Source organism: Pseudorasbora parva, chromosome 8 (assembly GCF_024679245.1).
Source record: "Pseudorasbora parva isolate DD20220531a chromosome 8, ASM2467924v1, whole genome shotgun sequence".
Taxonomy (NCBI): domain Eukaryota; kingdom Metazoa; phylum Chordata; class Actinopteri; order Cypriniformes; family Gobionidae; genus Pseudorasbora; species Pseudorasbora parva.
The window spans coordinates 17,794,937-17,817,605 of record NC_090179.1 but is presented as its reverse complement, the minus strand read 5'-3'; the positions used below and the strand labels follow the sequence as shown (position 1 = coordinate 17,817,605).

At 40.5% G+C, this 22,669-nt stretch overlaps 2 protein-coding genes across 2 annotated transcripts; both read right to left on the bottom strand.

Moving 5' to 3' along the window:
• Positions 1-6,170: 6,170 nt before the first annotated feature.
• On the bottom strand, positions 6,171-8,608 carry LOC137084484 (C3a anaphylatoxin chemotactic receptor-like). The gene is made up of 3 exons (XM_067450759.1): positions 8,590-8,608; positions 6,711-7,171; positions 6,171-6,653 (listed from the first exon to the last, which is right to left on the bottom strand). The coding sequence occupies exons 1-3, from the start codon at positions 8,606-8,608 to the stop codon at positions 6,171-6,173; spliced, it is 963 nt and encodes a 320-aa protein (XP_067306860.1).
• A 7,613-nt stretch (positions 8,609-16,221) lies between these two features.
• Positions 16,222-19,363, bottom strand: LOC137085065 (chymotrypsin-like protease CTRL-1). Its single transcript, XM_067451629.1, has 7 exons — positions 19,299-19,363; positions 18,982-19,085; positions 18,578-18,657; positions 18,388-18,469; positions 16,756-16,936; positions 16,524-16,654; positions 16,222-16,437 (listed from the first exon to the last, which is right to left on the bottom strand). Exons 1-7 carry the CDS (start codon positions 19,345-19,347, stop codon positions 16,276-16,278), a joined length of 789 nt encoding a protein of 262 aa, XP_067307730.1. The 5' UTR covers positions 19,348-19,363; the 3' UTR covers positions 16,222-16,275.
• Positions 19,364-22,669: the final 3,306 nt, after the last annotated feature.

The following is a 22,669-nucleotide window of genomic DNA, read 5'->3' as shown; positions in this document are numbered from 1 at the left end:
ACGCAGCAGCACTCGAGTCCGCATCATCGCTCAGAGCCCTGCAGCTGCCCACTAAGCCTGTGAGAACAACGTCAGCTTTAGTGGGCAGGGCGTATTCGGCAGCAGGTCAGGCAGCCACCTGTTTACATACGGTGGCTGTCTTCAAGCATACCAGGCAGACCTGCTGAGGGATATAGATGATGAGTGTGAGGAAGTGGGGAGGGAAACGATAGCGGAGATGAGGAAGGCTGCAGATTTGTCTCTTCGGGCCACCAAGGAGACGGCCAAATCCATCGGCCACTCTATGGCAGCCCTGGTGGCCACGGAGAGACATCTGTGGCTAAATTTATCTGAGATTAAGGAGCGTGATAACAGATACTTAATGGATGCTCCTATCTCCCCGGCCTCTTCGGCGATCCAGTAAAAACGGTCGCCGAAAGATTTCAAGAGGCAAAGAAGCAAGCGGCCACGTTTCAGCGATTTCTCCCCCTGAAGTCTTATCCCTCTGGGGCTGCAGGGTGGAAGCAGCCTCAGCGGAGTGCGTCCTCCTTGTATAGAGCACAGCAGAAAGAGAGCGTGGCTGCTGGGGCTCTCCCACAGAGAGACAGCTGGGGGTCCGGGCAGCGCGCTCAGCCGAGGTCTTCCCGAGGTAGGGCAGACTTAAGGTCTGTCATTATCTCTAGGAAGGCCTCGGCAAAGAAGAAGTCCTGATGCCAGAAGCGCAGGGCTTCCGATGGCAGTCTCCTTCGGGAGAGTGCTGCTTGCCGAGGCGCCCGTTCTCTCTCGATGCCATCGGGGGGCCGGTCTGCCGACCTTGCCACCTATGGTGCTTCAGGGCGCGGCGGTCCCCGGCGAACGTATATCTCCATGTCCGCCCGGAAACATAGCGGCGTGGGGATGTTCGCGCCCTCTCAGGAGGGCCCTCGGGCGATCAGTTCGGCTGCTTCCTGCCGGCGCGCTGTTACAGGACACCGGGCTGACCGCCCAGGGGAATCCAGAGGTCAGCCTCGACAGGCTTGTTCCCTTAGTAGATTTTCTGGCAGCGTGGAAACTCTGCCGAATATCTCAGAATGGGTCCTGCAAAAGGGTACAGAATTCAATTCGGGTCACACCCGCCCGTGTTCAGCAAAGTTACTCCTACAGTAGTAACCTCCAAGCAGGCTCTGGTCATGGAACAAGAGGTGCAGACTCTTCTGCGAAAAGAGGCTATAGAGAGGGTCCCTCCCCACTGCAGAGAGTCGGGGTTTTACAGCCGGTACTTCATAGTTCCAAAGAAGCATGGGGGGCTAAGGCCTATTTTAGATCTGCGTCAGTTAAACAGTGCAGTAAAGAAACTAAAGTTCAAGATGCTCACGCTGAAACAGATCGTGTGCCAGATCAGGTCCGAGGACTGGTGTGTCACAATAGACGTAAAAGATGCATACTTCCACATCTCCATCCTTCCGCAGCACAGAAAATTCCTCAGGTTTGCTTTCAGGGGCGAAGCTTTCCAGTATCGAGTGCTGCCATTCGGCCTAGCTTTATCGCCCTGCACTTTCACGAAGTGCGTGGATGCAGCTCTGGCTCCGTTGCGACTCCAGGGCATTCGTGTGCTCAATTACATCGACGATTGGCTCATATTGGCACAGTCGGAACAACTGGCATTTCAGCATCGAGATGCTGTCCTCGCCCATATGAGAGTGTTGGGGCTAAGGTTAAATGGAAAGAAAAGTGTGTTGGCACCTCAGCAGAGCACTACTTTTCTGGGGGTAGTTTAGGACACAAAAAGAATGTCAGCTCAGCTATCTCCTCCCAGGATAAAAGCAATCCTGGATACCGGTAACCGAAAAAGGCTAGGTCAGTCACTCACTGTGAAACACTTCCAAAGAGTGTTAGGGTTGATGGCAGCAACGTCCAACGTGATATATTTTGGCCTGCTGTACTTGAGACCCTTGCAGTGGTGGCTCAGGGCCAAGGGCTTCTCCCCGAGAGGAAATCCTTTTCACTTGATCAAGGTCACGCGGCGCTGCCTACGTGCCTTGGTGAAGTGGAAGGATCCTTGGTTCCTGTCCCAAGGTCCAGTTCTGGGGGTTCCTTGTCGTCGCTTAACGCTAACGACGGATGCCTCCCTAACTGGCTGGGGAGCGGTCATAAGTGGCCGCTCAGCTCGGGGTCTGTGGAGCAGCCATCAGCTTTCGTGGCACATAAACCAGCTGGAGCTAATGGCCGTGTTCCTGTCACTCAGGCACTTTCTCCCAGACCTCAAGGGCCACTATGTGTTAGTACGTTTGGACAACACAGCGGTGGTCTCCTATATAAGTCGGCAGGGGGGTCTAAGATCGCGCCGGTTGTGGAAGCTGGCGCATTGAATGTTGATTTGGGCCCGGGACAAATTGTTATCTGTTAGAGCAGTATATATTCCGGGGTACCTGAATGTAGCGGCAGACTCCCTGTCGAGGCAGGGAGTAGTGCCGGGGGAGTGGAGACTCCACCCCGAGGTGGTGGAGAGCCTCTGGAAATGCTTCGAGCGAGCTCAGGTGGATCTGTTTCCGTCTCAAGAGACAATGCACTGTCCCCTATTTTTCTCCCTCACGTATCCAGCCTCACTGGGGCTAGATGCGATGGTACAGATGTGGCCGAGGCTACGTCTGTACGCCTTTCCCCCTCTGGCATTGCTCCCAAGAGTGCTGGAGAGAGTCCGCCGGGACGGGGCCCAGCTGTTATTGGTAGCCCTGTTCTGGCCAGGCCGAGTATGGCTGTCAGACATTGTGTCTCTCCTCGAGGGTCCTCCGTGGGAAATCCCGGTCAGGAGGGACCTTCTCTCCCAGGCGAAGGGGTCAGTAGTGCACCCCGCCCGGAGCTATGGAAACTGTGGGCTTGGCCTCTGAGGGGGCCCAGCTCTAATAATTGGGTCTATCTACTGAGGTAATAGAAACCATGTTGCACTCCAGAGCACCTTCTACGGGGAGACTGTATGCCCTTAAATGGAGAGTTTTCGTCGCCTGGTGCACAGGCCGCTCTTTAAACTCAGTTCACTGCCCGGTCGGTTCAGTACTTGAGTTCATGCAAGAAAAGTTATCCGCAGGGTTATCCCCGTCAACTCTAAAGGTGTACGTGGCGGCTATATCGGCCTACCACACCCCGATAGAGAATGCTTCAGTGGGGAGACACCCATGGGTTACTCATTTCCTCGGTGGTATGATGAGGGTGAGGCCTGCGGCACGCTCGAGGGTGCCTACCTGGGACTTGGCCATAGTGTTAGAAGGCCTAATGTTAGCCCTGTTTGAGCCGATTGAAGAGGTGTCAGAGAAGTTCCTCACATTGAAAACTGTGTTTCTTCTGGCTATCTTGTCTCTGAAGAGAGTAGGAGACCTGCAGGCTCTGTCGGTTGCTCCCTCTTGCCTTGAGTTTGCACCTGGAATGGGTTGAGTAATTCACATAGACAGACATTTGGGACTATGGCGACGTGGGTATTTCATTCCCGTAGCGTTTCGACGCAGCTCGAGTTCACCCGATAAAGGGAACGTCTCAGGTTGCGTATGTAACCATGTTTACCTGAGAGGGAACGAGATGCTGCGTCGCGATGCCATACTCCCGGCATGCCTGTGACCGACTTGTACGACTCTTTCAGAAGCTGATGACCGTTTGGTCCAGGTGTGCTTTATAGCTTCCTGGTCAATGACGTCACCCGCCTATGACGTATCTCCACGCTATTGGACGGATTTCACTAGTGCTTCATAACACAATCACGCAGAGTTGTGTTCCCGTAGCGTTTCGACGCAGCGTCTCGTTCCCTCTCAGGGAACTATGGTTACATACGTAACCTGAGACATTTTTTTTCTATTTGTGTGTTTAGGAGTGTTTCTATAATGCATCAAGTAAGGCCTGGGGTTGGTGCTTGAAGACTACAGACTAGAACCTCCCTGGTGATGGTAAGATTTAACAGATAACTTATGATAGAATCATGGGCACAAAAATAAAAAATAATCATAGTTTTTTTGGTACAAATACTAATACAAAAAAAAAAAGTAAAACAAATTGTTTTCATGATTTGACAGGTAGATGTTTTCTGTTTGATTTTATACTCAGCAGATTGGGAAATCTCTGCCTATCACAAAGTCAGGAAGAAGGGAACAAAAATCATTCCAGCAGCTGACTAGTAAGTGAGATTTCTTAAAGGGATAGTTCACCCAAAAAATTTGCCCTCATGTTGTCAATGTCACGTGATTTCAGCAGTTTGGCAGTTTGACACACAACCCGAATCATAAATCAATGCGCTGATTCATGACCGTTTGAATCTTTTTTGAGGTTTGAAAACAAATGCGGAAGAGAAGACAATGCCGAATAAAGTCGTAGCTTTTGTTATTTTTGGATCAAAATGTATTTTCGATGCTTCAAGAGATTCTAATTAACCAACTGATGTCACATATGGACTACTTTGATGATGTTTTTATTCCATTTCTGGACATGGACAGTATAGTGTGCATACACTTAGATACGCTGTTGGACTAAATATAAAATATCTTAAACTGTGTTCTGAAGATGAATGGAGGTCTTACGGGTGTGGAACAACAGTAGGGAGAGTCATTAATGACAGCCATTTCATTTTTGGGTGAACTAACTAACCCTTTAAATACAGCAAGTTTTCCACCATAAACTTGCTGTATTTATAAAATACAAATAATATTAATTGTAATTGGTCTGGTTTTGTGTTGTCTAGGCTAGAGAACCAGCATTTCAGGATTTTTCGAGAGAGTTGGATCTGCACAAACTTCCCTGCTCTGCATGTGAAACAACAACTATGCACTGAACTGAACTGTTAGCAACTGGACACAACTGATCCACAGATACCCTGCAACTGTTTTTCATCTGCTGAATGTTGTGTTGACTCAAGTACTGCTGTTCTGTTGCAAAGTTGAAGGTACTGAACCAACTTCACTGACCAAGGACATATATTCACTGACATGCAGGACTTGAAGTATTACACACCACTTGAAAATTAGCTTTAATATAATTCTGATGAAAGAAATGCCTATACTATGGCTTATTCATTTATTTTAAAAGTTAACCTTCCATAATGTAAAGGGTCTTGCTTGTTAATAAAAAACTAGTTTGTTAAAACAACTCTTTGCATTCTTTATTTTGTAACTTTACAATGAACAGACTGTTACTCAATTATACTCAATATAATACTCAAATTAAGTTAAATGTACACTGGCTTTGTTGCTGTGCTTAAAGTGGAGATGATAGCCTTTTTGTACCATTATTTTCTCTGTGAATGTGCAGAGTTCAGTTGTGCTTAGATATTTTTGTCTATTAAAAAATAGTTATTCTTCATATGTTATTTTTTTTTTCCTGTAATAAAAAAGCATTTTCAGAACATTGAATGTAAGAAAACTGTAATGAATACACTTTAAAGTGTCATAAAATAACACTGAATGATTTAAATTAACACTTTAAGAGTAAGGGAGCAACACATGTTTAGTGTAAAAAAATACTCTTAATGGTGTTATGAAACAACACTCTAGGTGTTAAATTTTTAACACTATTATGGAGCTAAAATATTAACACTATATCCAAAGTGTTATTTTAACTCTAAAGTAGAGGGAGGGGCACAATCATTCGAATATACTCCAGGGTTTCAACTGATACAAAGCCATATGCTAATCGCTGAAGTAACCCTTTAAAATATCACACTGTGCAAATGTTTTTTGCATATTTTATTAAAAAAATCATAGTGCCTTTAATAGGCTAATGAACATACTAAATAAATGAAAGCATATGCCACACACATGTGACATCAAACCAATACATTTAAAAACAGTCGTAGCATTTTACCACACAGCACTGGTCAATCTATCAGTTATGCTAACACAAGATAGCTAACTAGAAAAATGTACTTAAGTAGGCTAAAATAATTAAACTGCTTTGTTACATGTCACTACAGGAAAAGGAAAGCATTTTTTATACTGAAAACCACTTTTTTTTCTTACCTACACATGCCATGAAATGCAGATAAAGTGAGATTTATGTCACATTAAAATAGTCAACAAGATTTTGCCAGATTATTCAAACACTTTTCCCCCAATACAATTGCTGTGGAGCAAACGGTTGTGTATAATGCAGTTTGTGGCTGTGTATATCCCATGTGGACATGTTAAAAAGGGTAGCCATCGAAGCAGAAAATTTAAGTTGTAAATATCTAGATAATCTTAAACATTTGTTTGGTTATCCAGGCATCTGGCAGGCATTGAGATGGTGGAAACTTTTGTTTGCTTTGAGACTTTGATGTCCAGATGATCTTCAGCAAACGCCGTCTCCAGCACCAGCAGCAGAGACTGTTTAAGCTTCTTCTTATATTCATCACAGATGAACACATAGAGAATGGGGTTCAGACAACTGTTTAGATAAACCAGATAGTCAACTATATCTGCTGTTTTTAACAAGACATCTTTAGAAGACTTACTCCACTGGTTCTCCACTGCACTTATGCACATAAATTTGTGGACATGATAAGGAAGCCAGCATATAAAAAAGGCCAGGACCACTGCTACAATGACCCGGTATGACCTGAGCTGATTCTCCTTTTGGAGACGTTTGACTCGCACGCCGATAGCTATATATGAAGATACAATGATCAGGAAGGGGATGAGAAAGCCCACTATGAACTTGTAATGGACTAGAAACTTGTAGTACTGTATAGGATAGCTAAATAGTCTTCCATTCTTCTCTGTTGAGTAATTGAAAACTGCAGGGATGCAGCAGACGATGGATACAACCCACACAATCATGCAGATGATTCTGGCTTTGAATAGTGTTCGATTATTGCGAGCCCACACGACCAGCCATGCGCACAGGCATCTATCCATACTGATAGTCGTCAGCAGCAAAATGCTAGCAAATGAGTTTTGGTACATCATGAAATGGAGAAAAATGCCCTTGAAGTTAACAAAGACCCCTTTGCATACTTCTAAAATGTTCCTTATGATTAGAAATAAGTTGCAGATGAAGTCTGCACAAGCCAAGTTGAGGAACCAAGTGGAGTTGACTGTCGTCTTCATTTTGTAACCAGTGACAAATATGACAAGACCGTTTCCAATGAGACCTACAGCAGACATGGCAAGGTTAATACATATTATGTAGATCTCTCTCTGCACTGTAGAATTGTCCGTAGCGAATCTGGTCACATTATGAAATCCAAAAGTAGTGGTTGCTACACGAAAACAAAAGAAAAAAAACCCTGTGAGTTTTGGTTTCTGGAATCTGAATATTGCTTGTCACATTTCACATGCAACACATTTTCTACCACCTTATAGAGTTTAACACTCTCATCAATTTATTTAATTTTCTATTTTAAATGTTTACTATTCTGTAATGTCCAACAGTAGATAACATGATTGCATTAAAAGATAATTCTGTCATTCCTTTTTTCAAATGCATAACATCAAAATACTGTTTTCACTTTTCACATAAGACGACCCAGTTACAGTTTATAAGACGCTTGACAATGATTCTGTCCACAAGTGATTTAACTATTTTTATTTTTGGTACACTTAAAAAAACAACTTGTTGAATTTACTTTTTTTTTTTTTTAATGTGGTAAGTGGTTGCACACAACTGTATTGAGCAATTTTTACACGTTATATGAACAACAACAAAAAACTTAACCTGGCACAATTTCTTTGAGTAAAAACTAACCATTTGAATTTGTCACTGTTAAATAATATTTATATGTGCCATTTACTTAATGATGTTATGTTAAATTTATAAAAGTTTATTATGTAAGGTAAACATTGTTATCAATTGAATTGGCCTTTAAAACGTTTAAATAAAAACTAGCATATTTATAAAAATAAAATGCAAAAATAACTCATTTGACAAACTAAAAACATTTAGATTGAAAGTATATAGTATATATAGTTCCATTTAAGGAATTTGTATATAAGTGCCCACAGCCTAAAGACAGGCACCACTCTTCTGCATAATGGTAACCACAAAATTATAGAAACTCCTCAATGTCCAACATAACTGAACATTAAACACCAACATAAACTAATAACATCTTTTCCTTTACTGAAAAACACATAAAATAACACATTAATCCATACATTTTCTCTCCTAGTGCAGTCCTTTGCAAAGCATGCTGGGAACTACAGATCCACTGACCAGTTAGTTATGTCAGCACAAATATTTCATGTAGTTTTAACGCAAATTAATTAAGTGAACTTCAGTTTTAAATATATTAGGCTGATTGAACACAAACATATCTAATTTCGACACAACTTAATTTAATAAAGTAAAGTAATATCATTTAAATCTGAATCAAAAAACTGAATCATTTTTTGAGTGTAGTAATTAACAAAAAGAAAAAGTTAAAACCAAGAAATGTTCAAGCAACTGCAGAGAATGATAATGTATTCTCCTCAAACCCATATATGCTTACAATGTATTCTTACCCATTTTCTGCATGGCTTCAGTCCCATAAAAACCTCTTTGCAAGTTCTGCTTTTATTAGAAAGCCAACAACTGATGATGACTTCCCCTTTTCTTCTCTTATAGGGTTAGTTCGCCCAATAAAATGAAATGTCAAAAATTATGTCATTAATGACTCACCCTAATGTTGTTCCACACCCGTACGATCTCCGTTCATCTTTAGAACACAGTTTAAGATATTTTATATTTTAGTCCCAGAGCATATGCAGTCTATGCACACTTTACTGTCCATGTCCAGAAAGCTAATAAAAACATCATCAAAGTAGTCCATATGTGACATCAGTTAGTTAAATAGAATCTCTTGAAGCATCGAAAATACATTTTGGTACAAAAATATCAAAAACTACGACTTTATTTAGCATTGTCTTCTCTCCCGTGTCCCTTCAAAAAGAATCAAATGGTTAATGAATCAGTGAATCAATCAAAGATTCAGGTCGCCAATGCCACGTGATTTCAGCAGTTCAGATCGCGTCAAACTGCTGAAATCACGTGACATTGCGACCCGAATCTTTGATCGATTCACTGATTCATTAACCGTTTGATGCTTTTTGGAGGAACACTGAACAGAAGACAATGCTGAATAAAGTCATAGTCTTACGGGGTGTGGAACGACATTAGGGTGAGTCATTAATGACATAAATTGGCTTTTTGGGGGAACTAACCCTTTAAGTAGGATGGTATTGGAAGAGAAATGTGCTTCTACTGATTTTTTTCTTTTTTTTAACCGACCATACACTTTTAAGTTACATTTCTGCAGTCTTAAATATTAATTGAATGTGGAGAATTTGTTCACTACCAGCTGACACTATCCCGTGACACAAACTTTCCCTATACAGTTAATATTCAGAGAATCATTTTTGGGACATTGACTTTGACTATTGCTTGCCTTATATACACTCAAAAGTCACAAGACACCTTTGACACACTTTTATTTACAACACAAATCAGATTAATCATTGTAACACAATAGGATGTAGCTACTTAGGGCCAGATGTACTAAATAAGTCAAATTAGCTTAACTTGCATTTAGCTTCAGAGCGATAATTGCAAAAATGACGATGCGCAAATGATTCATCATGATTCATTTAAATACTCTCATCATATACATTATGCAGCTGAAAGGGAAACTCCTATATTATGCAATACGTTCAGCAGCAAAAATAACCCATCTATGCGTTAATTGTTCACTGTGTGTCTTTAGTCAATCCTATAGTTTAAATGCCAAAAGAGGATTTGCACTGGCAATCATGACTATCATGAAAGAGACAAGGTTGGACAAAAAGTAACCCAGTGGCTTCCCAAAGACAAGTTGCATGACTGGGGCAAAGGAGAAAAAGTCTGCAATTGCTAAGTTGAGAAACCAAATGGAGTCGTCTTCATTTTGTAGCCGGTCACAAATATGACGAGCCCATTTTCAATGAAAGATCTAATCACTTACATACATGGGGGTGCACTCTGGGTTCGGGCCAAATTCCGAGCTCAAATTCCAAAAATCCCCACCCCCAGACAGCACACCAAATACACATTTAGATCTACTCTCCATATTATATGTGTTATATGTGTAGTGTGAACTTGTGATTTGATATTAGAATACATATTATTTTCTCAGGCAAAATGCGATAATTTCAAACCCTTATGCTAAAACAGTTAGCTAAAATTGGCTAAAATTGTCACAACCATCCCCTTACAAACACAACTAAGAACAGTTTATTTTTAGAATCTTACAGAATACCAAGACAGTGCGATAAAAAACGATGTCTGAGGGAAAAAAAATAGGAACTGAGTTTTCAAAGAAAGGGAGTACACACAGATCAGTTGTGAAGAAAATGTTGAAAGCCAGGGGTGAGGACATTCTGAGACCGCTGACAAAGGGAACTTTGATGTTGTCTGTATGGGTACATTTTTTGTCAATTTAAAACTGAACATTGGTCTGGGGAGTCTGTTTTGTATTTTCTACTGCACAAGAGGTGTATTTAACTGGCATTATTCAAATAACTCAATTATTGTACACAATTGGATAGTCCTTCAACCAATCAGACCACAAGAGGCGTGATCAACAGGCAATGACCCATCGTTTCTCATCGTGTTAAACTCGCCAATAGCGTGCCAGGTGGATAAGCCAGTCTGTGATTGGTTCCCATAAAAGTTTAAAAGAAGCAGTAGAAATGAATTAAATCAAATCACCGGCAGATCAGGCTGGGTTTACACAGTCTAGGTCTATTCGGTAACTCATAGCCAAAGTTAGTGTGCCCTATGAAGTCTCTGGGCCCAACAAGCCTGCACTCCAGGGTTAACAATATTCATGTGTCACCGTTGTGACTATGACTGTGGATAATAATAATAATAATAATAATAATAATAATAATAATAATAATAATAATAATTACATTACATTTATATAGCACTTTTTCTAGACACCCAAAGCACTTTACATATAAAAGGGGGGAATCTCCTCAGCCACCACCAATGTGCAGCATCCACCTGGATGATGCGACGGCAGCCATATTGCGCCAGAACGCTCACCACACACCAGCTGATTGGTGGAGAGGAGACAGAGTGATTAAGCCAATCAGGATATGGGGATTGTTTACATATCACAAGTTGTTCTTTACACATGTACACTGCAGTCGTGTGCTCATTTAGCAAATACTGCATCGTTTTAAATGTAACATAGCAATCATACGTATCGTTGTAGCAATAAAATAACAGTAGAAAAAAAAGTGATCCCCCCTTTACAAAAATACCAATTATTTAAAATATGCTGTCTTCAAGTTGTTTCTATATAAGTGGATACTCTAAATTAATTAATAGAGTATTTTTGAAATCACTACAATACAAAACTCAATAAAAAAACTTAAAAAGTGTGGTCTGATCAAACAGACGAGCTATAGTGGCTTAAATTGCTCAAGAAGTTAATGCTGGTTCTGATAGAAAGGTGTCAGAATACACAGGGCATCGAAGTTTTTTGCGCATGAGGCTGCATAGCTGCAGACCAGTTGGGGTGCCCATGCTGACCCCTGGTTACCGGTGAAAGTGCCAACAGTAGGCACGTGAGCATCAGAACTGGACCACAGAGCAATGGAAGAAGGTGGCCTGGTCTGATAAATCACACTTTCTTTTAAATCACATGGATAGCCGTGTGTGTGTGTGTGTGTGTGTGTGTGTGTGTGTGTGTGTGTGTGTGTGTGTGTGTGTGTGTGTGTGTGTGTGTGTGTGTGTGTGTGTGTGTGTGTGTGTGTGTGTGTGTGTGTGTGTGTGTGTGTTGCTTACCTGGGGAACACGTGGCACCGTCATACATATCCTGCCCTCTTTGTGGATGTTATTTTGACACATACCACTCAAAACTTGGGCTCTCAAGTTTTGAACTGAGTTCAGAGTGAGATTTCGGCCGTGGCGGCAGCAACGGGGGTATAGCTGGGTACGGGGGTCTGATATGAAAAATGACAAATTCGTACAAATAAAATAAATATGTATTTAATTAGTGTGTGTGTGTTTTTGTGTGTGTGTGTGTGTGTGTGTGAGAGAGAGAGAGAGAGAGAGAGAGAGAGAGAGAGAGAGAGAGAGAGAGAGAGAGAGAGAGAGAGAGAGAGAGAGAGAGAGAGAGAGAGAGAGAGAGAGAGAGAGAGAGAGAGAGAGAGAGAGAGAGAGAGAGAGAGAGAGAGAGAGAGAGAGAGAGAGAGAGAGAGAGAGAGAGAGAGAGAGAGAGAGAGAGAGAGAGAGAGAGAGAGGTTAGTGTTGTTTATTGGTGTTGGTTTTTGAGTCCTTCAGCCCAGAGGATGGTGGCACCTTAACATGAGCACGGTCGCGCTGAAGTGAACTGTGGTTTACAACAGAGATTATTTTACTCTCAAATAATCTTAGACAAGCTGCCTATGATTATTGTTTGCTATATCAGTATGGTTGTATTTTTTCCTCTCTTTATGACAGCGGAAACAACTCCCACACCAATACACCATAATTTTTTAGCCATACAGATAGGCTAAGTACAAGACATAATTATAAACTGTCTACTTTTATTTGTGTACACTCAAAATAACAACAAAGGCTGTGGATTATGGGAACGGAGCACCCAACTCCAAACAGTCTTTATTTCAAATATGTATTTTGTTTATTAAAAGCAAAGTTTTTAATTTCAAAAGCATTACTGAATTCAGTTAAAATAACAAAATGTAAAAACAATTTTTTTGCCACCATGCAAAATTTAATTAATGCTTGAATAACACCTAAGTCTCCTTTCCATTAAAAATAATGGCTAGTGCGGTGACGTGGCATAATTTTTGGAATTGCTTGAACATGTTAAACACATCTAATTATTTCTGCAATACATTTTAATTTTAATTTTGCAACTTATATAAAGTATTAGTCTACAATATACAATTTATGTTTAAATTTTATGTTAAAACTAGTGTAGGAAATAGCAAATGTAAATTATATTATTCATATAATTTACAGTTATATCAACTTGAATTATTATTTTGCTCCAAATGTTGCACACATGGTATGGAAAATGTAAATTTAATTACTGAAATGCATTGCCATTTTACATATTGCATTGCAAGTTTTATATCGCTACACTTCAGCTTCCATAAATAGGGGTGAGCACAAATATATTTGATCTGTAATTAATGTTTGAAAAATAAAATTGCTTCGCTGGCCTAAATGCAGTGAATCCATTATACATCCCTCTAAATCTCGCAGTTATAACTAAATCCACTGGGTGGTGCTGTGGAGCATGTTAATAACTCGACTGTATTTGATCACTAATGTCGTCTGCCTCGTGATGTTTGGAATTACTTCGATGAAAATGATCTTACAAAATGGAGTTACTTTTAATAAATTAATTAATGAAAGTGAGTTAAAAAAAATCCCATACAAACAGCAGTGGAATGAGGACAGCTGTCCATCACCGCATTCACGAGTGCAGAAGAGCACAGATGTTCACTGAGTGAGAGCGCAATAACGTACATGATAGCAAAATGCAATTCATGCAAATCATGATTGAGACAAGGCTTCCTTTAAGTTTTGTTGAGGGATTAAGAACAGAAAACACAAAGTGCTGTCAGAAACTTAACTTGACACCGTTATCTTTGTGTCTCTACATCTGTCATCTGGGCTTCTAGTTGCCAACTAACAGTAAGTTACTTCAGCGAGCATTTGATTCAATGAGCGAGTCCGTGGCGTGAATCACAGAATGTGACGTTGGAATCAGAACATAAACGTTATGGGTGGAGGGAATATCTATATCTTACCCAGATACAGCAAATCTATTTTATGATTGGCTGTTCGGTCTCTATTTTTATTAGATTAACTGGTGCGTGGCAGGGCTGTCAGAACTCTATGGGGAACTCGCTTGATTCCTCTAATAGCGCGCAACCTAGTGTGTGTTACCCTGGCGATTTCTCTGCGTGAGAAATACAAGGTGTGGCGTGTGAGCGTGTGAACGGGTTGAAATGCGTGTGTCTTACGCCCAATGCGTGAGACTTGAGAGCTCTGCAAATCCGATCCATGGAGGCCCGACCTCACAACATAAAGGAAAGATGCAAAAGCCTCTAAGTCCGTCTGACTTTATAAAAATAAGACTTTTTGTCAGGCTCCTATGTATCGGTTTCTACGCAAGTTTAAGTACTTCTGAATGGGCTGATGATGGGATTTAGTGGGTTTGAAGTGAAAGTATTTTATGAACTTCTACTAAATGCGGAGAGAGCATTCACCTAGTATTGTTATCTCATTTTTGACCAAAGTGGCTTTTAGAGGCTTTTGCATCTTAACTCTTCAAATAAACAACTGAATGCAATAGCTTCATCAGAAGGTAAGCTATTTAGAGAATAACAGCTTAAATTTAGGTCTGTTCCTTCTTTTAGTCTGACATTTGTTTTCCACACAGCCCTGTGGTTTCAGAGCTTAAGGTCAAGACACAACACAACAAAACAATCGGCAGACAAAGTGTAAAAAAAAACCTTCTACTGCTAATCACTTTGACTGTAACCTTGGCAGTACTGCTAATGTGAACAAGAACTCATGCCCCCCCCCTCAAGAAAGAAAGAAAGAAAAAAAGAAAGAAAGAAAGAAAGAAAGAAAGAAAGAAAGAAAGAAAGAAAGAAAGAAAGAAAGAAAGAAAGAAAGAAATGCACAAATACTCATTAAATAATCCTAAACAATGTGTCATGGTTGCCATGAAAATATTAATCAGAACCAATATTTTTTTTTTTTTTTTTTTTTTTTTTTTTTTTTTTTTTTGCTAAATGTTTCTTCAGCATTCAATCATTATATTAGAATGTTTTCTGAATGATCATGTGACTGAAGACTGGATTATTTCATTTCAATATGACCGGGATACATTTAATATTACATATATATTACATATACATAATATATAATATATAGTTATTTTAAATTGTGATAATATTTCACGGTATTTGTAACAAAGTCCACTGAAGCCAAGTTGCAGAACCCAAGTGCAGTTTATAATCTAAAATCATAAACCTATGGCTATGCTTATGGCTATAAAACAACTTGAGGGCTTAAATACACAAGAACTAATGACTGGACAAAGGACTCCTGTGAATACTGATTAAAAAATAATCAAATGACATGACAAAAGAACACATAAGGGCATGAGAATCACGTGACAACCAGGAAGCCTGGCAGAACATGACAAGTGAACATGAAACACAAAACACACTGTGACAGTAATAGTGTTTTACTAGCCTGACAAGCCAGACCCACATCAAAACACATCTTCCATTTTTAAGAATGACTTCAGTGCCGTTCTTTGTTCTTTTTATCAGAGAAAAGCTTAACTCCAAGTCTTCCAGAGTCACGGTCAAAGCTGATTCGAAAGACCGCCGTTCGCCAGCTACTGTGTTTACTAGAAGCACGAAAGCGCAACTCTGCCGTCATTATGTTAAGCCCCTCCCACCAACTCTGTGATTGGCCAGACCAGAGTTTGGCTTTTAAAGCTCAGAAGTGTATTGAGAGTTGCTAGACGACACTCGCGGCAGATTAGATTTGCTGCCGCTAGGGTGCGTCTAGAATTCTAGGCTAGTGTTTTACTGTATTTTTGATCAAATAAATTCAGCCTTGATGTGCAAGAGACTTCTTTACAAAACTTTAAAAAACCTTTCTGATCCAAACGTTTTATCCAAATGGTAGTGTACATTTTTATCAGTTTCATACATTCTCTGTCATTTAGTCAGTGTCCTTATTTCCCCTTATGTTGTTGTGTAATGGTAACAGTGTGCTCTGTTTTTTTGGTCATGGTTCCATGGAAATGTCAATTCTGATTAATCTTACATCACCATCACCATCACCTCACTATAAATATATCATGTTACTGTCAAAATTCTTTGTAACTTACTCATGGGGGCCCTATTTTGATGACCTGGGCAGATGCTCTGAGGCGCATGGTGCAAGTGCACATTCGGTTGTCCGAATCCACTTTTGCTAGGCACATGGTCTGAATGATTATCCCTATATTATTAATAATTTATGGCTGTGTTTTGAACGTAACGTGCAACAAACCAATCAGAGTCTCATCTCCCATTCCCATTAAAAGCCATATGTGCTTGCGTCATGGCAGACTCGCTATTTACATGGCGGAGTTTGTGAGCTGAAAGACTGAACGCTTCCCCAGAGAGGGATCCTTTTATGTTTCACCCTTGACATGTTTGAGTGTGTGCGTATGATAGGGTCCAGACTCACATTTATTTTTTGATTCCTTATCACCTGTAAACTATTTTATTTTATTTGTTTGAGTCAATAACCATCATCTTTATAAGGTGTTTTTAGTATTTTTATTGGCATTATTTTCACAGATTTGGAGTTCTAGTTAGAGGCGACGATCTGGTCAATCCATTGGCGGAGGTAGGAGACCCGAGCATAGACGGCTGGGGTGCGAACGTTGCAATCGGAGGTGCCCCAGGACACGATACCCACCTGATACCAAGCACCTGAGCTCTCACACACCAGAGGACCACCAGAATCACCCTGTAGTTGACAGACAAACCCATATAAACACTTGAGGACTGAAGCATTGAATGGATAGACATACCTAAGCATCTGTCCTCAAATACCTGGCAAGAAGAGACACCAGAGGCTCCAGCACAGATCATGGCATCTGTGATTCTGTTCTGACCCCAGTACTGCTTACACTGAGCCGGACTCAGAAGGGGCAGTGCGGTCTGCTGCAGGATATTAGGACTTGCTGTAGAAATAAAGCAGATAGAAGAAAACTGTAGCATATCAAGTCCTTTTAGTCATGAATGGTATTGCTTTTGACATTAGTGATATTAATGATAAATTTACAGGTGGCTCCAGTTTTGCCCCATCCAGTGGTGACGCAACGAGTGCCAGAGGGGATACTGGTAGAGGAGGCAGCCAGACACACGGGAGAGATACGGGACGTCAGCTGGGCTGGAGAGGACAGTTTCAGCAAGGTGACGTCGTTGTTGAAGGTCTGACTGTTGTAGTAAGGATGGGTGATGGCCTACAGTAGGTAGAAAAAATATCTCATGAGATTTATATAATACATAGATTACCATTCCGAGGTTTGAGGTCAGTGCAGTTTTTTAACGGGTGTCTATTCACTCCAAGTGCAAATAGCATGCCTTGTTGCCAAGTGCTATTCACACTAGCTCCGCCTAACAATGCCTGGCTGTGCCAGAAACAAGACCAAAAAACAAAACAAAAAAACACCCATAGTTCAACGTCCTCAGTGGCGCAATCAGAAAAGCGTATTCATAGCTAATAGATCACTGTTTTGTCGCAATCAACACTGGTTCGAATCCGCCTTTTGCAAAGCTTGCTCTTCTCTTTTTTCTCGTCACAAATCACATCGGAAAGGCATTTATTTTCAAATAAAATTAAGAAAATGTATACATTGTATAAATGTATAAATTCTAAATGTGGAAATAAAGTACCAAACTAAATGTTTAATAATAATAATAATAAAAGCATTTATTGGGTAGGGTTAGGTAGAGGTGTAAGGAGGGCTTGTATTGTCCCTTTAAGGCGGCATCCATTTAATAATTAAAAAATATAAATAACTACATTGTTATTATTGCATCCTGTTAATGTACAACAATACTGAGGTGCAAATAGTATGTATATGTCAAAATAAATCATAAATTACATGTAATAAATTGCTATTTATTTGGCAAATAACTGCTCCTTTAATATCACTATTTTCACTTAGTAAATATAATCTACAGCTATTTGCACTTAATGTAAATATCATCTATCAGTAAACTCATTAAAATCACTGATTTCTATGTTAATGCATTTTTAATTTATTCCTGTTATGCAAAGCTGCGTTTTTATTATCATTCTAATATACTGAATTACTGCTCAGATAGCATTACTTATCATTATTATAAATATTGAAATATTGAAAGTTGCTGGTTAATATTTTTTGCAAACCATCTTTTTCCAGGATTCGTTGATGAATAGAACTATCTAAATAACTTTTTTAAAAAACATAAATCTTTTGTAACTGTATAAATGTAACATTTGATCAATTTTATGTCTTTGTTAAATGAAAATACAAATCTAATACAAAACCATAGAACCCAATATAACCCAACATAAAGCTAATAGAGAATGACCTTTGAAGTTTTCTTAGGGACTAAAACAAACTAGGGCTTTTATCTGTTTGAAGCAAGTATTTATAAAATCCCCTTCCTCGTAAGAAAGTAATACTTAATGCTGGCAGAATGACAAAAGCCTGTGGTTTCTGAGGTAATGCCCATATCATAGAAACACAGCAATGCAATCAGCAGATAGTGGGTGCTTCTCAATCAGCTTACTAGTTCAGTAGTCAGGGCACTGATCAGGGTATCAATCAATGGGCTGACTTCCTGAACAGTGCTCTGAGAGGATTGAGACACACCCAGTGATTAAATGGGATATGTAATGGCCCATTGTCAGTAAAGCTGATACCTTGGCAATCCTCATGACCTGAACAGCTTCAGCGGTGGAGCCACGGTTATGCTCACCAAGGATAACATAGTGATATCCAGCCCTAAGGTTAGAGGGAAAACAAAGGAAAAGTTGAAAATAGAGAACTCAGGCTTGGTATGTTTATTAGGTGAAACTTTTTCAAAAGGTTCAAAGATTCAAAGGTTCTTACTGAACACGACAGTGAGCAGCAGTGACGACCCAGTACTGGTTGATCAGGGATCCTCCACAGAAATGGAAGCCATTGGATTGCTGGTTCATACGTTAAAATGACACAATGATATAACTCAGTGAATGAGGAACACATTGCCATTAATACATTTATCATCCATTTATACAAATCCGTTTATAGAACCCTCTAGTTCAGGGGTATCCAGTCCTGCTCCTGGAGGGTCACTGTCCTGCTGAGTTCAGCTCCAACCCCAGTTAAACACACCCGAACCGGCTAATCAAGCTCGTACTACTAGAAACTTCAAGGTGTGTTGAGGCAAGTTGGAGCTAAACTCTGCAGTTTGGACACCCCTGCTCTAGTTGCTTATGAACAATAATTGCATATAATTAAAACTAGACAGTTACCTGGAGAGAGACCTGCCAGGGCCATGAACCGGACACTGCATTCTCACCATTCACAATTTTGCTGTAGCCGCTAATGACTGGCCTAATGGCAGGCACTCCACAGCCTATGGTAAGGGAAATAAATACATGCAAAATAAAATAATGGGTAAACAAGCGTTGTTTGTTTTTAATTTGAGTTGGGTGATATTATATTTTGAAACAAACAATCAAAAAAATTCCTCTGTTCTTTAGCCAACGATTGCAGGTTTAAAACTAGACATGGTTACCTGGAGAGATTCCTACCACACTTATTGCAAGTTGCAGCAAAATAAACTCACCCAGAGTTGAGGCCACCAAAGCAAAACAGCTAATGATCCAGAACATCATGGAGACACACACAGCAATTCCCTGCTGTTGTTCCCATTGAGTATGTCCCCTGCTTTATATTCTCTTTAACATCTGATAAAACTGGGAATTCATCAAGGTGCTTCCATGCAGCTGGTAGGATCTCAGAGCTCAGGAACGTGCATATCTTAATCAGTACAGTCATATGACAGGTATGTTGAAATATTGACAAGAAAAAGTGGGTCGACTGGGACAAAAAAGGCTGGCTGACAACCTCTGTTAAAACAAATGTTTTCTGAATGCATTCAAGTGCCTCAATGATACAACCCGAGACACTAGTCTTTCTCATCAAACCCATACAAGCAGCAGTTTCAAGAAAGAAAATGAACTCTGGGTATTAAGTTTTTTTTCCATTCTGACACAATTATTGTTATAATTTTGTTCATGTACAGGATGTGTTTTGTGGTTGTTTTAACACCACAGAACACTGTGAAAAGATGTATAAAAACCCCTGTGGTTTCTAGCATGAACAAGTAAACAAGTAAAGCACTATGCTAATCACTTTAATGCTGACACCTTGGGAATACGTTTAGTCTGCACAGGTTCTGTACTGGAACCTTGATAATGCTCTACAAGGACAACAAAGAGAATGGCATGTAGACAATGCAACCATGTGCATACATTTTGTGTGTGTGTGTGTGGGTGTGTGTGTGTGTGTGTGTGAGAAAAGCACTGTACAGATGCTTGTAAACAGGCGATCGTGACTTAACAAGCTTGTCTGTTTTAGTTCGATTTGAGCATAATATATTTTTTTAACCTTGAGAAATGTATATGATGCATTATATAATTTTAATATGAAAGCTAGGGAATGATATGGGGACTGGGGTCATACATCCACTAAACCTTAAGGGGGGGGGGGGGGGGTGAAATGCTGTTTCATGCATACTGAGCTTTTTACACTGTTAAAGACTTGGATTCCCATCCTAAACATAGACAAAGTTTCAAAAACTAATGTTGGACGTTTGATGGAGTATTTCTAAAAAATTTCAAAAATACTCCTTCCGGTTTCTCACAAGTTTCGGAGAGTTTTTTTCGAGTATGGGTCGACTTGACATTGTTAAGAGCGGAAGGTCCTTGTATGGGCCGTACGGGCTCTTCTCCCGGTAGGATGCGCGCGTGCGCGCGTGACTAGAGCGAGAGAGGAAATGCACGCCCATAAACACTGCTCTCAAGCTGCAGATCCAGTCGTCCGTGAACACTTATGTCGGTTAAAGTCCGCGCCGCGCTCCACTTCATTCCTCAACTTTGACATTAAGCGACTTCAACACTTCAGCACAGCATTCCGGGAAGGCAGCGCTGCATTTGAACCGATTTGAACGCAGAAATGACGGGAAGCTTCACAACATCGCTTCAGTCACATCGCAAAGTGGATCTCCACACTCCAAGAAGTGTGTTTTTGACTGAGCGGTCCCAGCGATAAAGGTTCGGTCCTGCTTTGGAAGCAGCCAGTGAGTAAAACTGCTTCAAATGTCTCTGCTATTGGCTACCGTCGCATGAGTAAACATCAGTAAACGACACGATCATGTGCTTCGTCATTCAAATGCGCTAACGGACTTCATTGCTGTTCTATGTATAACGTTACACTAGTCTGACGTGCAAAACCGTTTTGCTTGCTACTGCTAAGGTTTAGGGTGTACTCACACTAGGCACGGTTGCCATGAACCGGGCCCGAGTACGATTGTCCCCTCTCCCCACTCCCCCACTGGCCTACACTCACCTAGGGTTTCAGCATTCGTGCCGGAGCACGCTTACGTCATTATGGTGCGACGGTTTCGGGATAAACAGGCAGAGCGGCGCTCCCTTAACACAATGGGGTTCCATTGCTCTGTTTTCTTTGTGGATAATTTTGTGTCGATTGGTCCACGGTGGTCCACAGCCCTCTCACAGCCTGTTTTTAAAGAGATGTGTCGCCTTTTATGGCATGAAAATTTTCACGTAATCCTGCTGCTCGTATGAGGAGGTTTGCAAGGTACCAGCTGAAGTGCAGCAAGAACTTTGCAGCTTTGATTACGGACTCTAGCACGTTTAGCGCTCACACTGCATGCGAACCGCGCCCGAGTCCAACTGAACCGTGCTCTGGCCCACCTCTTCCAAGCGGGCCAGGGCCGGCTAATCGAGCCGCGTCCGGGCACGGTTCGGAGCACTCACACTAGTCAAACGAACCGCGCTTTGGTGGTCAAATGCACTCGGGCACGGTTCTAACTGGCTAGTGTGAGTACACACTTAGTCGCATACAATAGTCCATAAACTGTTGCCTTTGGCTTGGCTTGCTCAGTTGGGGACACTAAAAATATGATTAAAGTTATTCAACTTATTATACAAATAAAATGTATGAATTAGGTCTTATTTAATTCTATAAACTATAATTCTGATATGCCAACATTGTCGCTATATGATAAATCAAAATAAGCTGATAACATCACTGTTTTCTCCAGTACGACTGTACAGCCAAATCTAATTTTGTCGCAATATTATCCTGTTTGACACTGTGAAGCTGCTTTGACACAATCGTGATTGTAAAAGCGCTATATAAAAAAAAGTTGATAAACCGAATCATGTCCTCATAAACTGGCCACTAAATGCAGTACATACCACAGAGACGGACGTCCTGCTGTTGCTGTTTCTATTTCAGCCTCCGAATTAGATTCTGGATCATATCTATTAGCTGAGATCGATAGCAGGGGTTTCTCCACGCTTGAGGACGTCACCGCTTTGCGCTCTCGTCATTCTTTAGCACCGCCCACACGATACGCCTCCAGGCGCTCAGTTTTTTCCGGAAAGACTCGGTACAGCCCATATTTCTTTTATAATAAAACTAAAGACTTTTCGGAGATATGAAGGATGCAATACTATTCTATAGGTACTCAAGATTGACATGAGATTGACTGAAACTGAGCCCTGAGACTTGATGCTCAAGTATTGTGTCGCGATACTGTATATTAACTTAAAAATAAAGTTTTATTAACAATATATAAGCACATAATGCTTATTATTGTTCAAGATTTGGTCATTGCGTTGTTACAAATACTCAAAGAATATAGTAGACCAAAAAGTATTTATTTAATATTTATTGAGTACAATTAGTTAATTGCAATTAGATGAAAACAGATACATTGTGAATACATAAGTTGTGCTTCTAATAATTTAATTTGCATGCTCATGAGGTATATTCAGTATTCAAAACAATAGCATTACAAAAAAGTGTTTTAAAGACATATACAGGATATCTGGAAACTTTGACTAATGGCAGAATGTTCAGACACAGGAGGACCAGAAACCGTGAACAAAAAAGGATTAAATGTGG

Coding starts and splice junctions, on each gene's coding strand:
- LOC137084484 (XM_067450759.1), bottom strand. Junction 6,654..6,710: donor CCATCGTCTGCTGCATCCCT/GCAGTTTTCAAT, acceptor TATCCTATACAG/TACTACAAGTTTCTAGTCCA.
- LOC137085065 (XM_067451629.1), bottom strand. CDS start 19,347: ATGATGTTCTGGATCATTAGCTGTTTTGCTTTGGTGGCCTCAACTCTG. Junction 18,470..18,577: donor GCTGCTCACTGTCGTGTTCA/GTAAGAACCTTT, acceptor CTCTAACCTTAG/GGCTGGATATCACTATGTTA. Junction 16,655..16,755: donor GGGCAAAACTGGAGCCACCT/GTAAATTTATCA, acceptor TTATTTCTACAG/CAAGTCCTAATATCCTGCAG.